General features: G+C 40.8%; 1 protein-coding gene across 2 annotated transcripts in view; it reads left to right on the plus strand.

The window, feature by feature from the left end:
• Positions 1–9054: 9054 nt before the first annotated feature.
• The window catches only part of ctnnal1 (catenin (cadherin-associated protein), alpha-like 1), a 72561-nt gene continuing 64118 nt past the window's right edge, over positions 9055–17497 (plus strand). For both annotated transcript variants that reach the window (XM_072676070.1, XM_072676072.1), the window contains exon 1: positions 9055–9483. In XM_072676070.1, coding sequence (XP_072532171.1) covers positions 9364–9483 — 120 coding nt within the window. In that variant the 5' untranslated portion in view covers positions 9055–9363. The remainder of the gene's footprint in view (positions 9484–17497) is intronic.

The following is a 17497-nucleotide window of genomic DNA, read 5'->3' on the forward strand; positions in this document are numbered from 1 at the left end:
TGGAAAGACTTTTAAACATACAGTAGGCCCGTGTCCTCGCTCGCTTCCTGTGAGGTAAATCTGCAAAAGAGTGACATCTGGTGGCATTTCCAGACACTGTTTGATGGCTTGGTGTCTTTCTGATGAGTCCTAAAGAATTTCTCATTTGGGTTCTAATAATAAATGCTAATGGATGTTCGCAGAAACATGCCATTGCCACATGCAAAGTGAGACATTGGATATTAATATTCACATAATTCATAATTTAAAAGCATTAGATGGATTAAAAAGGATCATACTAAGTACTGTAGCAAAGGATACTATAGTATAGTATATAGCAAATGAAAAGTGTTCTTTGACTGTTAACAATAGTGAAACCCATATCCATGTACCATATCCATATACATATTCCCTAACCTACAATGTGGCCATTTACACTGGCAAAGAACCATATAAGACAAGACAGAACCATATTCACCATTTGTATTGTACACAGTTGGAACTTGCCCTCCACCTTTTACCCATCCGTGCATTGAACACACACATAGTGATCAAACACACACAGTGACCGTGAGAACACCTGCCCAGAGCGGTGGGCAGCCCGGGGAGCAGAGAGGGTTGAGGGCTTACTCAAGGGCCGAATGGTGGTAGCTTGCCAAGCCCAGGTATAAAATCCACAACGCTCTCAACAATAGCCTGGTGCTCTAACTACTGAGCAATGTATGTTCTTTGAGCTTTCATGATACTACAGTCTTGTGCAAAAGTTTTAGCACCCCTGTTCAAATGGCCAAATTTGTGCTGAGTTTACCACCCTGAAATAAAAAAATATTCTGCATTACATTATGAAATGCTGGTGATGCTGATCAAATCAGCAAACACAAACAAACAAACCTGTTGTCTTCTAATTATATTCATGTATCCAACATATCTACAATTTTACTGACCAACAATACATATCCGCTCACAAAACTAACAAACAAACAAAAAGCATGGTCCAGCCTGAACAGCCCGGCCACGCTGGTCCACCTGTATAAACAGTTTCCCCCAAATAGTCAACCAGCATGACCAGTATGTTTTGATTTTGGCAGATATGGATTGCACCTGCCTCCTAAATAACATTAATGTGCAAATTACGTTCTTTATATCATGACCTGTTGCTCCAATCAGCTATAACATAAGCCTAATACTATGTAGGCACCAAGACGGTAGCAGAAGATCCTTTTAAGTCTTGTATGTTGTGAGGTGGTGCCTCCATGGATCACATCAATGAGCCTTAAGTGCTTATGACCATCTCACTGGTTTACCAGTTGTTCTTTTTTGGACCCCTTTTGGTAGGTACTGACCACTGCATATCAGAAACACCCCACAAGACCTGCATGATGTTTTGGAGATGTTCTGACCCAGTCATCTAGCCATTAAAATGGCCCTTGTCAAAGTGTCGAAGATTCTTTTGCTTGCCCATTTTTCCTGCTTTGAACATATCACCTTCAAGAACTGACTGTCCACTTGCTGCCTAATAAATACCACCCCTTGACAGATGAAGATACATATACCTGCATCTACATCACCCATTGGTCAAACTGCTTCACATCACAGCCGACTGGCTACAGCCTAAAAATGCCTGAACTCAAATGTAAACACAATCAGTTAGTTTTTTTTTTTACATGATTATTTATTATTTATGTAAGTGTTAATGAATGTGTTAAAAAACTTAATTTAAAAGGTGGTAAAAGCAACACCTTTTTTATTCATTAATAGTTTATTATTTTACTTAATTTTTAGCTTATAATAAGCTGTTCATACAGGACAGTCAATACAGTAGAATACTGCTATTCTAAAGGTAACTGTGTATTTGACACATGCAGTATATGGCCTGGAGATCCAGCAGATGGAGCTAGACATTTAACCTGGCTGTGGCATCTGGCTCTGGCATCTGGCTCATCTGGATCATTTCATATCAAATCTCACATCTAAACCATCAGAAATAAAAGCATGGATCTGGCTTTGAGTAGCAGACAACAAAAGTGTGTGACGAGCAAAAATAAGGGCATCAAAGAGCCTTGCGCTAATAATGTTTGACAGCAGCTGCATGAGTCGTGCTATTTTCTGACATCTGGGAGCGTGTGTTTTATGAGACAGATAAAGTGTTCCTCTGGGATTTGCAACAGCTGTCATTACGAACTGGAGCTAGTGAGAAATTGTCACCATCCGCAGCAAACATAAAGAACCATACACACTCACACACTGATGACAAAAAGTCCTGTAGTCCTGTATGCCTCTTTGAAAAAAAAAAACATCATCTAGCCCATCTCTGATGTGCATCAGTTGTGTTTAGACTGTCCGTTCTCATGCTGTTACAGCAGCTGACCTCAGCTGGGCTGCCACATGAAGATCGCTCCAAACAGCACCAGCGGACACTGATTTTAGTGGCTTGGTGACAGTTTTGTCTGAAGTGGTTTCTGTTCGGCCGCCTGACAGGACCGTGAAGAAGACTCTGCTGTTGTGTCTGAGCCTTTGAGATGAGATGATTAATGACAAAGGGCCGGAGAAGGCCCAGAGCACATTCTGACGTATTATTATCCATACCACGGGAAAAAAATAGAGTCTGTGTCACACAAACAATTCAGATTCTGACAACAGGGCAGTTAGTGACTTCTCCTATTGTGGGAAAACACAATGCAGAGGAAACACAGTCAACACAACAATGTAGCCATATAGAAATCTGATGTATGGCAATATACAGATCTCAAACATTACATATATTACAAAAATACATCATATAATCCCCTTATACCCAACATGTGCTTATCACAAGTTTTAATATACACTGATCAGCTGTAACATTAGCACCACTGACAGGTGAAGTGAAAAATATTGATTATTTTCATCTACATGGTCGTCTATAAAGGGCTGGTTGTATTAAGTAGCAAGTGAATAGTCAGTTCTTGGAGGTGATGTGATGACGTGTTAAAGGCAGGTGAAATGGGCAAGCATAAGAATCTGAGACACTTTGACAAGGGTCAACTTGTGATGGGTAGAGGACTGGATCAGAACATCTCCAAAACATCAGGCAGCTCTTGTGGGGTGTTCCCAGTATGCAGTGATCGGTACCTACCAAAAGTGCTTAAAGATTCAAGGATAACCGGTGACCTGGCAAAAGGGTCATGGACACCTAAGGCTAACGGATTGATGCGATCTACAGAGACTACACTCCCAGCTAACAGGACTTAACGGATGTCCTGTGCTGCTAACATCTTGCCAGATACCACAGGATGCCTTCAGAGGTCTTGAGGAGTGCATATCTCGAATGGTCAATCAGTTGGGGTGGCACAAGGGGGGCCTACTTAATATTAGACACTAATGTTATGGCTGATCAGTGTATGTCTAACACATATATTTAACAATATGTAATAGAAAATCATGACTTTCATGAAAAAAACAGCAACTTTGTCTGAGAGAAGCAGGAAAATGTTTTACCTTTAAATGGAAGTCAATGTAAGAATTTATTCCATTTAATTTTGGAGCATTTCTATTGGTCCATTCATCATGAATTATTTATACATTTATTTAAATGTAAATCTATGTCCACAAAGGTTTTCATCTACCAATCAAAAATATAAGTATGATCCATATATCATGCATGTGTCCAACATATGATACTAACAGATTTAAAAATATAGGTCCATCTATTTTCAAGTCTTTTATGATACGGATGTGCATATGTGGCCATAGATCAGATTTTGGTGTTTGGTGAAATGTTTCTGTAAAGCCCTAAAAGCAAACATTACAGACAAACTCATGTCTGTGAAAGCTGATAATGGCTCTCTACACTTGGTCATGTTTCTTGGGGGCACATCCACACTCACAGTAGAGGTTAGAGGCTTGTGCAACAGGGTGTGAGGCCTTTTACAATGTGGTGTGATAAATGCTTGGTGTGTTCCAGCTCATTCGCTGTGCTTAAAAAAGCCAGAAGACCTCCAGCAACACTGTCAGGCACGCAGGCATCAGCAAATGATCCGATTCTGGTTTTATCTACTCTCCTCCTGTCTCATGTAGCCACAGGATTTCTTCTGCCTCAGAAACAATAACCTAATTATCTCCACTGTCCAGACAGATGGGGTAGTTGGTACATATAATTACCAGCAATGAGAGGTCAAATTCCGCAATCACACACACACATACACACACAGAGGACACTATGAGGACACTGCAGTCCTGTCATGCTTACACACTCTCCCTCCACTCAAGCCAGGCAGTCTTACTGTGAGAAACAGAGAAAGTGCTAATGGGTGTGCATATGCTTAAGGCTTGTGAGCATGATTGATTGCATGTGTATGTGTGTATGTGTAAGATTTAGGCGTTGACGGTTATGTGGTGTTGGGGAAAGAAGAAAAAAAAAAGCCCAGATCCTTGGCAACGGGCTTGAGGTTCCTTTCTGTCGCCTGCCTGTTTTTTTAAGGCAATTAAATCAGCATGGTTTGGGGCTGTCCTGGGGCAGCTTAGAATGGGAGCACATTTAACACACTGCCCTTGGTCAGAGAGGCCGCTTAGATTGGCTTTGACCAACTCCAAATACAACTGAATCAGGGTTTCTAAACACTTAACAGTGGTTGTGAATTAAATTAAGAAGCGTTGATACTACCGTATATTTCAGGACAGATCATTTAGGGATACATTTGCACACTAAAGAAATACCATGATTTCAAAATGAATTCACTGCTGAGAATGAACTGTTCTGTCTCAGCTCTAATCAGAAAGACGTGTTTGCCATTACTGTACTAAAATTTACTCTATAGCTAGCAACCCAATTTAAGTATCTGTATTTATAAGTATCTGTATCATTTTGTATCTGTATTCAGTCCAAATGACATTATCAAACTACTGTATACTGTACAGAATACACTCTGAGCAAAAATAAAAAAATGGGTTTCCTAACTAGTAACAATAGAGGGTGTGTGTGTATGTTTCAGTTTACTTTTAGGTTATTTTATGTACAGTATGCAAAAGCTATCCCTGCAGTTAAATAGAGGAAAATATTCTCTTCAAACCTTGAGTTAAATATTCCTGTTTAAGGATGTGTCCCCATTTGTTCTTGGTAAAATACTTCATATGCTGGGTTCATCAGCATTGTTTTGCTTACACAGCAAGTCAAAATGTTTTGGTTCCACTGCTGGGGATTAGTCTTAGCTTTCTGGACAAAACAAGCACAAAACAAGTAAACAAGCACTGGAAGTTTTCTTGAGGGACAGATTACTAAACAGACCTACGGGACTCATGCCCAAGGGCCTTGGCCACTAGGGGTCCCTAAACCAGCATAGACTTAAAGCTGCCCATTAGCCTATTGTTTTTTTTCCCCTTTTTTTCATTTAGCAAATACAGCCTTTACCTACACACATGTGCTTTTACTTTTTCTTTGGACAGCGACATGACTCCAAATGACAAATAGAAATCAAGGAAAGCTATTGACTGCAGAAAATGCAGCTCTACGTCCTCTCTTTCATTTACCCAGCCGTTATTCCACATACCCTGCCTCTCATTTAAACTGGAATGTCTCATCACAAAAAGTTAAAGACAAAAACTAATTTACCAGTGTTGGCCAAATGGCATAAAACTGCATGGAACAAAATCCAGCTGAAGACCAGCTTCTGCTGGTAACTGGTTTTAGATAGCATAAGGTGGTCTTTGATGGTCACGGTGGTTGAAAAGCAGCTCATCCAGGTGAAAACCTGAAAAACCTATGCTTGTAAACAGGCTGGTTGACCAGCTTAGCTATTGACCTGTATAGTATATATTTTAACTTAAGTTTTATTATAGGTCTATTAGCATGACAAACTTGACTAAGCTGGTGGCCAAGCTGGTTATACTGGTAAAGATAATTGACTTTGGTCAAGATGAACAGATTGGTGGTCAGGCTGCTCATGCTGGTCAAACACTGTGATCTCCAGAAGTCAGAGATCCAAAGAAATTAATAATACACTCAGTGTATCCAAGACTGGAGTAATATATATGATATCTGCATGATGGTCACACTGGTTGACATGCTTGGTCAGCCTGGCCATGCTGATAGACCAGCTAAACCATCAACCTCAAACAAGCAGAAACCCTTGGCCTATGAAGACCTAAGCTGGTCAACCAGCAACCAGGTTGATTTGACCAGGTTGTTTTTAAGTGTTGCTAAATACATTGTGGGCAATGTACTCAGTATTCAACCATCACATCACGTACTATTGTTCCCAAGCATTCTGTCCAACTAGGTATTTCGTTTACCTGAGAAGAGGTCAGTAACTGCAAGCTGAGAAGGAATTTCACCTAAGAGAAGTTGAGTTACAGACCTTGGATCAGACTTTCCAGTTAAATACATATTCTATAAATCTGTTCCAGGTTCTAGGGGGAAATGAATGTGCTTATTCTACATTTTTCCCGTATGCTAACTCCCACTATTTATGAGCTTTACATGCTGCACACAGCCTCCCCTCCTGGAGCTGAGCAGCCAAGGGAAACTCAAGAAGGGCAAAACACCATCAGCATTTCTTTAAAAAATGAACAATCTGTTGGAAGGATATTCTACTTATCCTCTGTATATTTCAACTGCAAGAGGCATGTGCAAAAAATGAGGCCCCTGCTGTGAATCTCAGCTGTAAAAGTCCAAAAAGCAGGAACTAATCAGCAAAGTGGGAAACTTCACTGACAAATGAGTAAAGATATCTAATAAGAAAATGACAGCAAGTATCAACAGTAAATGAACACAGTCAGCAATGCGACTCGTAAATGATGATGATTTCTTCGGAAAGTACCCTGGGTGGGATGCGGTAAAGTACTCAGTCACAAAGCCTTTATGGTCGGATCAGATTTCTTTTGGTCTGCTGGAGTGTGCTTTAAACACAATTGGAGGAAATATCTGATATTAATGTGAGCTGTCTAAGCAGAGCGGTAAACCTCAGTGCTTGTGCTGGATAGAAACCAACCGCACTTAGGTCCTGCCAGTCTGGTGTGGCTCCATGGCTGAGTTTACTTGGCCACGGCTCCAGCCGCCCCGATCAGGGGAAGTGCTCTCATGTCACCTGATCCTCGTGACTCAGAGGAAACTCACACCCCCCGAGCGGCCTGTTTTACTGTGGGAACACAGCAACTACGCTGTGCAAACATGTCACTTGTCACAAGATTCTTGTCTCTGGTCAGCAGTCTGGCCTGAAATGGTGGAGGGTTATCAGCTTTACCAAGTGAACACTGAGGAAACATTCTTTTGCAGATAATGTTCGTAGAGGATGTCACACATCCAGAACCTATGTAACACCCCTCTCTCAATCTCATCTAGATTAGTACATCTGCCTGCAGTACAAATTGCAAGTCAAATTTATTTATATAGTGCTTTTTACAACTGTTGTTGTCACAAATCAACTTTACACAATCAGTAATTAGTACAAGAACAGAACAAAAAGAAATAACGTAAGAAGACATGAAGGATTCAAGGCCCCCAGTGAGCAAGCAAATGGCGACAGTGGCAAGGAAAAACTCCCTCAGAGCTGGAGGAAGAAACCTTGGGAGGAACCAAGACTCACAAGGGGGCCCCGACCCATCCTCCTCTGATCAGAACTATTTATTATTGATAAAAGTTACCAAACCATCTATACTGTTGAACTGCTCTAATCATAATCATAATATATTAATCATAGTGTAGTATAACTTTATATAGTCATGGCAGTGATGTGGCAGATAGTTAAGAGTCCATTTAGGTTTTAACATGGTCATTAGACAGGTAGCAGTGATAGGAGGGTGTGCCGCTGGTCTGGCATGGTCTGGCTGGTCTGGCATTAGGTAAGACACATTTTTACTGTACAGCATGTTTTAAAAAAGGGTGATGTTCATGGAAAGCACACCTCTCCAACTGTTAAGCGAAGGATGGCTTGATCATGCTCTAGGTTTGCGCTGCAGCCAGTGGCACAGGAAACATTTCACTGGAATAGATCCAACTACATGTCATCAAATTCTATAAGCAAACATCACATCATCTGTAAAGAAGGCTGAGGATGATTAAAAGGCTTCTACAGCAGGATAATGATTATAAACACACCACAAGAATCAACAACAGACCTCAAAAGAGCAGCGCAGGAAGACGGGCCAAAAAATCTCACAGAAGTAGAAGCTACTAGAAGAAACAAGAACTGGTTAGACAAAGGGGGTGTTAGAAAGTACTGACCATGCAGAAAGTACTGACCATGCAGAGTGCCCAAATTCTGGCTTCCATTCGTCATCAATAGGAAACTAAAACGTTAAAAGTTGCTTGGCTTAAAAAAATAAACCCAATTGCATAAAAAGTAACTGAACTGAAAACTTTGAACCATGCAGAATACGATAATACACAGGAAACCTATTGACCACATGTGGTCCTGTTTAATATATGTGTGTGGGTACAATCTTATCTAGAAACTAGAATATCAATAATTGAGCAGTTAGAGGTACCAAATATGGCAGCTTGTAGAGCTTCAATGCATTCATACTCTCAGGCCTGTATGGCTATGGTGCTGTGGTGCTGTGACCCCCCCCCCCCAAAAACAAACAAACAAACAAACAAACAAACAAACAAACAAAAAAATCATAAATAAATATTATAATCATCAAGTTATCTTTTTTTGCAATTGCAAAAAAAATTAAGACCATTTCATAAACTTTGCCAGTCCTGTCATGTACTGTGTAATTACAGTATAGCAGCAATGAAGCACAACTACAATATATGAACACAACCGATTTATGGACTTGATAACTTCTGCTCTTTTTGCTCTAGCCGGTCATTTCAGAACTTTCCTGTCCACTCAGGTCTCACTTCACCTGTGTGTGGGGCAGAAACCAGCTCATTTCCAGACCCTCCAACATAGGTCGCTGATTTTGTAACAACTCTGAGCCAAACACCGCCAGCAGACCTCTTACTGAGTGTTAGCCGTGCCCTCCCACTACCCACACACACACACACACACACACACACACACTCCCCAGCTAGAATGTGTGTGTGTGTTAGTTACAGTCTGTCCCGTACAGCCTGCCCAGTCTCTGGCTTGCCTGCCTGCCTGCCTGCCTCGCTCCTGCCGCTGTAGTTGGGTAAACTCCATGGCTACAACCAGTCAGCCGGGCGGCGGCTCTGACTAACCGTGGATTTACCGGCCACTGTGGGCTGCTCTGGAGGAAACTACGGGAATTGTTACTCGGTGGAACCGAGTAGTGTTGTTTTCTTTTAGCGAGAAACAAACCGCTCGGTTTAGTGAATCTTATAGTCAGGTGACGAAAACACCAACTCAGTAGTGCGGTTTTTATTAGCAGGGAGAAACACACACATATATATACACACACACACACGGAGAGAGAGAGACAGATAGAGAGAGCTAGGCGGGAATGGCTTCGTCTCCCGGTAGCAGCAGCAGTGGTGGTGGTGGTGGTGGTGGTAACTTTGACTGCGGACTCGAAATCAAAACTCGGTCGGTGGAGCAAACACTCATCCCTCTGGTCTCTCAGGTGAGTCTCCTAAAGCCTCGGAAAACTTGCCTCGTAGTTCGTGTGTGTGTGTGTGTGTGTGTGAACATGTTGGTGGGCACCAGCCAGCTCTCCAGGCTCCCCGCCTACCAACCATTTACTCTGTGGAGAAAGAGAGCAGAAAGTGAGAAAGTCTTGGTTAACTGACTCGCTGTCAGTCAGCCCGGCTCTCAGGGTGCTAGATAGCTACCTGTTCTCTGGCTGCAGTGTGAAAGAGAAAGGCAGTGAGGGGAGAACATCCATCTGGAAAGTAACGTGATGGTCTGGGCTTGATAGCAAGCTAAGCTATCACAGCTCCCTGACTGAGCCAGTGGAGAGCCAGTGGAGAGCCTGTGGTACTGGCGTGCACACATGTTGAGGATCCAGACTGTTAAACTCAAATCCTTGCTTATGTTTCAGGTATCAGGTCCTCTTCCAGCGTATTTAGGGGTAGCTGTGCTCCAGTTAGTTAACCAGCTTATCCTCATGTGTGTTTCCCTGTGCTCTGCTTTGAGGCTCCTCATCCAGCAGAAACCTGCAGGCTTTAGATACTCTGGCTGTATCAGGTAATATGGGACATGCATGTGATTTTCCTGTGAAAAGGGAATAAGGAAATCTTTTATTATTATTATTATTATTATTATTATTATTTTCCCACCACATTTTACTTTTGCACCTTTTGCACCTTTTGCTCACCCCTAAACATCTTCCTAGTTGTGATCAGCTGAAATAAATAAATGCTACCTGTTGCCTGATGGGTTAAAGAACCTGCTCTATGTCTCCAAATGTTTGTGGACACCCCTTCTAATGAATGCATTACTTTAAGTTGCACCCATAGCCGACATAGAAATGCAAATGCACACACACACACAACTTGTCTAGGCCCAGTAGAAAAGTATTGTCAGTAGAATAGGTCTCTCTGAAGCAGATAAGGATTAACCTATTGGCACCATGCCTAATGCCTGGGGTGGGTTAGAGGGATATAAAGCCCCCCCAGAATTGAGCTGTGGTGCAGTGGAACTGTGCTCTCTGTAATGATGGCGCTCCCAAACTTCTAACGATCTTGTTGTTAAATGCAATCAAATCCTCACAGCAATGCTTCTCCAAAAATTAGTAAAAAGCCTTCCCTGGACAGTTAAGCAGGATACACTATACCATTGATTTCAGAAAAATGTCCCAATACTTTTGTCCATATAGTGCATATATTTATATTCCCCCATTTTTTGTCCTTTCATGCAGGTTATGTTAGGACAGTTGTCAGTTGACCAGGATATGGACTCTGTAAAATACTCCCACCTTATTGTGCTTTACATTAATAAGCAAAGCCGCAGTTCTGCCAGTGCTGCACAACATAACCTCAACCTGCCGCAGGAGGAGATTTAAGATTTAACACTGCTGGTACACTGTGGCTGAAACGGTGATCTGTGGGTCACCATAAAGATCATGACCACCACTGATGCTAATGGGGCTGAAAGGTCAGTGATGGGAGACTTACTGATGGTCTATTCAGTGGCCCCCCTAGAGAAGCAGGACCCTTTCAGAGCCACATAGGGTTCACACAATAGGTGGTCCAAAGCATCCCAGTGATAGCCCTCCCCCCTTTCTACTGGTCTGTTTCATTGAGCTTATCTTTTAGTAGGGAGAGCTAAAAATAGCTCTATATGATACTAAATCAGTAATAAATACAGCATGTATAGAGTATAAAGACTGATACTGATAAAGATGATCTTGATGCTGACACTAGCTGAGTCTGTGTGTATGTAGCACCGCACTGAAGCCCTTGAAGCCTCTAATTTCAAGAGTAGTAAACAGAAGTGAGGCAGCTGAGAGGGATACAGAACTGACGTGTTTGGGTGTTTGTGTGTAAAACACTGCTCTTGGGTTAAAAGTGCATGTGTTGAATGACAAAAACCCAACGCTGAGCAAAACAATTGTTTTCTTTTCTTCATAATTGAAGTTTTCTTCAGCCAGTGGCTTTGGGCTCGAAACGCCCTGCAGCAAGTATCTGTCAACAACAGCGATTTCAGCCCAGGCAGTGAGCGTACGTGTTGGAGAAAGTAATCTGTGCAAATGCAAGTGCGAGTTGGGAGAGTTGTGGGAGGGAGCTGCACTGATTTACAGGGCGGAAATGAAGTTAGAGAAGGCAATATTACATGTGTTTTTGACTCATAGGGAGGGCTGTGGAGCTGCACATCTGTGTGATCTTTTCTCTGGTGTTATCAGTCTCACTCCCACAGCTGTGTAATGACTGTAGCTTTAGACTCCAAGACCCTGATGAACCTTTCTGCTTGCCTGTCTGCTCTGCTGTCACGTCCTTTCCAGACTGGGTATAAAAAAAATCCAGTACTTTTATGGTACTTTTATGAATCTGGGTACCCTAATGCTGAGGGTTGACCAATAGCGGCCTAAGCCGAGTTGAGTTTCTATAAATGAGACCCTTATAAATGTTGGGTAAGATATGGTGCTATTTAAAAGTGTGGTAAATTCTCTTGTTAACCTTTTTTAGAACGAACATTTTTTAGTGTGTTTAAATCATAATGCGTTTTACACTAGTGTGTGTTTTTTTTGGGGGGGGCGGGGGGTGTCAGGGGTTCCTCCTCCCAGACCTGGAAATGCTCACACTGCGAGTTTGGTACGTTTGGTTGTGTGAAAGCTGTTTTGGAGCCTGGGAGCGGCACAGAGCATCATCCTCCTGAAATTAGTGGTCTGTGGTTCTCTCCCTGTGTTGCATATGGGGTTGCATGAATCTTTTAATGTGGCTGCTTCGATTTATCACCTGCGTGGTTTAAGAATGATATACAGTATGTTTAGGAGGTCTGTTCTTATTGGCTGTCCTGTTCTGTTACTGTGCCTCGTTCAAAAATAGTCTGGGCTGAAGGGAAACCAGCTCTGTAGCCTGAACATATAGCAGACATCAGGAAAAATAAGTCATGCAAGGCAAGCTGTTTCTGCAGCTTAGTGTGCATGTATAGATTTTAATATCACATTGTATCAGAGTCCCTTGTTTAAAAGAAACAGTGAGAGCGATTTGATTTAACAGGATATGGACTTAATATTCAAACCCACTTTATTGTGCTTTACATTAATAAGCAAAGCCACAGTTCTGCCAGTGCTGCACAACATAACCTCAACCTGCCGCAGGAGGAGATTTAAGATTTAACACTGCTGGTACACTGTGGCTGAAACGGTGATCTGTGGGTCACCATAAAGATCATGACCACCACTGATGCTAATGGGGCTGAAAGGTCAGTGATAGAAGACTTACTGATGGTCTATTCAGAGAAGCGGGACCCTTTCAGTGCCTCATGGGGTTCACACAATAGGTGGCCCAAAGCATCTCAACAGTGAAAGCCATGAGTCCAGAAAGTGCTAATCTTTGTCACCTCAGTGTTTGTATCCAAGGAAAATAATGAAAAGTGATAAACGCATGCACACACATAGCATGCTTCTGTGTAACAGCAAGCCAGTGTTAATGAGCCCCTCCTCCAACCGAGCCCAGAATCAGAATAATCCTGGGTGCTGACTTGTGTAGTGTGAAAATTGCCTTTAAACGCTTCTGTTGGCCTAATCATCTCAGTTCTGAATCCACTGTTTTGTACGGGTTTGAAACCAGTTGCAGGTTTCTAACCAGCCGTAATTCAAGAAGGAGCAAAGGCAAACAGCAGAAAATAGACTGCGGACTACGAATAATGTCTGTTAATGGCACCCATGGGCCTCCAGCGGGCATTCCTCTAGAATGGAAAACATAAAGGATCTGAACTGGATCAGACTTCAAATAGCTGATAATGATATATTGAAATATGTGAGAAAGGAAAATAAGATCCGGTCAGCAGGGCTCTCTTTCCATTGATGGACGTGATAGATGGGAACCGATGGTGTACGGTCTGTAACTGTAAGGGCCTCTACACGTAATATGGTAGGCGCTTCTGATATTGGCTGATGAGTATGAGAACAAGGTAGGAGTACCTAATAAACTGGCAACTCATTATGTGTATGAAACATGTAACCGAGATGCTGTTAGAACATCAAGCCCCGAAACCAGTCACTAAAACTACAGGTTAGTCTTTGAATATGTGCAACTGCTTGTCGTTCATGGCACAACTAACTAGGCCTGGCGGATGTGTTACTTCAGCGTGGCTGTGTGAGAGTGGTGTGATCGTGTATCTTAAGCCAGAATAGTGCTTATGAAAATTCAGCAGAGTCTTTGATGTGATCAGTCAGATTATAAATTCCTGTGACAAGAACGGCTTGTTATTACATATTTGTGCTGGCTCTGCCTTTTTTTCCGCCCGACTAAGCACCGTTTTCACGAAAATATTTGCAGCTATAATTGGGCTGAAAATCCCTTCTCTGTCTCACTTTGTTACGTTGAGTCCTCATGCTTTTGCCATAAATTGAACCATTAAAGGGTTGTGAAAGTGTGGGAGTTTTGTGTGTTCAGTAAAAAAACAACAACAAAAAAAAAAACATTCATTTAACATGCAAAGTCTCAGCTATTCAGAAAACCAGCGTTTATGCAGTAGCCTCAGCAATTTTCTAAAGTATTATCATTCTCTTCTGGCTCTTTCAGTTAAATGCAGAATATACAAGTCGCCACTGTATGCCTGTTTTCAACATTATAAAATCTGGACAGTAGTGTGTGTGTGTGTGTGTGTGTGTGTATATATATATATATATATATATATATATATATATATATATATATATATATATATAGGATACCGGCTACTGCTTGAAATATGAATGGGAGTTCAACATCAGCTTCCTGGTTACACTGTGAGTGGCGGAGAACCCCATCTCAGTGTGGAGATCTGTGCAAGCGCAGTAGCAGATCAAGCTGAAAAAATCAGAAATAATCGTTTTTGTGCCTTGTTGACACGACGCTACAAACTCAAAAGGGTTTTTTGTTTTTTTTTGGTCAGAGATTTTTAATTATTTTGAAACTGTAACTCTTTTATTTTGGTCTCTCCCCATTCATAGAGTTAGCACCTGGCCTCATATCACTGGACATAACTGCCAGGCGGTGCTGAATGGACCAATAGAAATGCACTAGAATGACTTGGAATCTAATCTTTTTGCATTGACTTCCATTAAAAGTTGGAAGTTTTTTTTTGTCCTTCAAAAGGTTCCTTGTCATTTTTGCATTTTGGAGATACAAGATTTTTGCATGAATGCACAAAAAAATCTTTATTCAGGCCTTGTTACAGTAGGGATGTCTTGGCACCATTATAATAATGAATTGACTGAGAGCAGAAAGGATAAACAGTGTGCCTCCTTTGGCGATGGTGATGATGAAGATGAATGAATCTCATCTCTGTGTAAACCACAAGGGATTACAAGGCCAGATACCTTCCGGCGCTAAAGCAACACAGCCGTCATGTATGGTGTGTGTGTGTGCCTGTGTGTGCATGTCTCTGCTGCATTATATTTGCCTAGCCAGCGGAGGTACGAAGGCCAAAGCCAGAGCTGATAAAATCTACTACTGATTACAACTCAACCAGGACCATCCTAGCTGCATTATACATGAAGCTCACACCAGAAAAGACTCAGACAAAAGAGGATGTTGTATAGTGAGGCGTTCGGTGGTAATCAGGCATTGAGTAATGTCCCCGATGAGACTGTGGATCCGTGTAGCAGACAATTAGTAAAGTCATCATTGTATACGTGTGAATTTTACAGATTACCTTTTAAACACTACATAATTAATGTTCACACACAAAAGAAGCAAATTCATTTTCCATAATGTATGCAGTCTGTGTTACTGCATTTAACTAGTGGAATTTGTGTTTTGGCTATTGAACAACTTGTTCCTCCTCTCTAAATATTACTTCTCAGCAGCTGCCAAGAGAGCAGTTATCACTTTGTGTCTGTATAAAAGGCAATAAAAAGCCACTCACAGGTGTGGATTTATTGTCTTACCCTCACTAATACACACTACAGTGAGAATTCACTGCTTCCCATCTCAGTCAAACAACAGCTTTTACACAGATGTGATTTTATTTATTTATTTTTTTTGTATTATTATTATGATTAATTTTTTTTTTTAATTGGCCTGGGTTGTCGGGAGGATAGTGGAGAAAACAGGGAGGTCTAATGTAAATAAGGATGCATCAATAACACTTTTTTGTTGTCATGCAAAAAACCTTGTATCTCAATTTTGCCGTTTTTCATTTTTCAACATAGCAATCGGGCAGTCGGCAGAGACCAATAGAAATGCTCCAAAATAAAATCTTTTTTTTTTTTTACACTTATGTTGTGATATAATTGAATAAATGTGTTTATCTGGCACCGATACAACTTTTATACAAACAAGGTTACAGTTACCATAGCAATACTTCTCAACCACTACAGTTCCTACAATACCACCAATGGCTTACACTGTAATGTTTATGGGTGGCACATTAGGGATTGGGAGATTACCGTATTTACCCTGCTAGCGTATACTGTGTAGTCTCTGTGACGGTTCAATGCGAATACATGATACACGTACTGTTACCATCCCACTCAGTAGGTGCCCATAAAACCTGATATTTATGCCATTCCACTTTTTATATATTTAAATTTTGTTTTGTTCAGGCAAACTTTCAAACATCCAGAATGTGCTGTTTCCTCTGGTTTGTGCGGATGTCACAGGGGCTCTTCAGGACGAAATACTGCCATTACAGATTTCACAGTGGCATCCTTGCTGCTACTTGTAGGAATAATCCCACAATACATAATTCCTGGTTTCTGTTTTCCCTGTTCACAGTGTTTTGGCAAAAACTGTTAATTAATTCAGCTTTTTGTCTGTTAAGAGTTTCCCCCACAAATGTATCCAAATATTCTTTAAAAACAATAAATTTAACTTCATTATGAACCATAATTATTTCAATAATTTTGTTTCAAGTTAGATTTTTTTAATTATAACATTTTAAATTTGTTAGTTTTATGTGCTGCAAATTGTGAGATTTTATTTTTGCAGATGAAAGATGGAGAGCCAAGTATATGTTTCAGTGCTGTTTTCGCTCCATGTTTAAATTCCATAGCAAATGAAATAACTTCAATCTCCAACATCAGGACTGACGACTCCACGAGTTATTCCTGTGTTCTGGATTACATTTGTATAGATTTATGACCGTTCATATCTAATAGAAGTCAGCTAAAGTGATTAGCGGCCTGCTGTTTCTGAGGATCTCTGACTGAGGACTCTGACTGAGGACATGCTCAGCTTTCAGCAGTCACAACACACAGAAACAAACAGATGAATGTGTGTTTGGCAGTTTATCTTCGTTTAAACACTGTCTTATTATTTATTTATTTATTTATTCCACTGATTTACTATGCTTGAGTCTTTCAAAGAAGAGGACTAGCTTGTTAAATCGTAATGGGAATGATGGCTGTGTTCTGTCTTTAGCTAATGTTACCTGTTTGTCTTTGACATTTTCTAGCATAAAATCACTACTATCGTAAGTCTCTGCCATTTCTCCTGGTTTTCTCCCAGGAATTAGGGCTGTGTATTTATATGTATACATTCTGAGGAAAAGTTTTTTTTTTTTTTTTTTTTATCCAGTCAGAACAGTGTGGTCTGAAGACCACTGAACCGCTGTCTGCCACCAATCTTTACTGGTAAACTATACATTCTAAACTGCTACTGTGTTTTTGAGAATTGATACAAAATTGCATAACAATTATTTTGATGCTTGGATATATCAGTGTTTTCTTACACCCCTAGAAAGAATACCCAAGTGAAAAAGTGAACATTTAAATGTTTTTAGATGTGAAGCACCCTGACAGACTTTGCTAAAATTGGGAATAACCACAGGGAAAAAGAGTGGACAATGTGCCTTTTGAGGTTGGAATTGGAATGAAATATACTTGAATAGCTATCAATATATTTTGGTTGTGGAGCTGGGTGTTATGATTTATCATAAAATCTATTACAATATTTAAAGACACATTACATTATGATATGCAATATTTATTGCAATATTTACATTTAAAAAAACTGCTATTCAAATACTCCCCCATACGGATTTGT

This window comes from Salminus brasiliensis, chromosome 3 (genome assembly GCF_030463535.1).
Source record: "Salminus brasiliensis chromosome 3, fSalBra1.hap2, whole genome shotgun sequence".
In the NCBI taxonomy this organism is placed as follows: domain Eukaryota; kingdom Metazoa; phylum Chordata; class Actinopteri; order Characiformes; family Bryconidae; genus Salminus; species Salminus brasiliensis.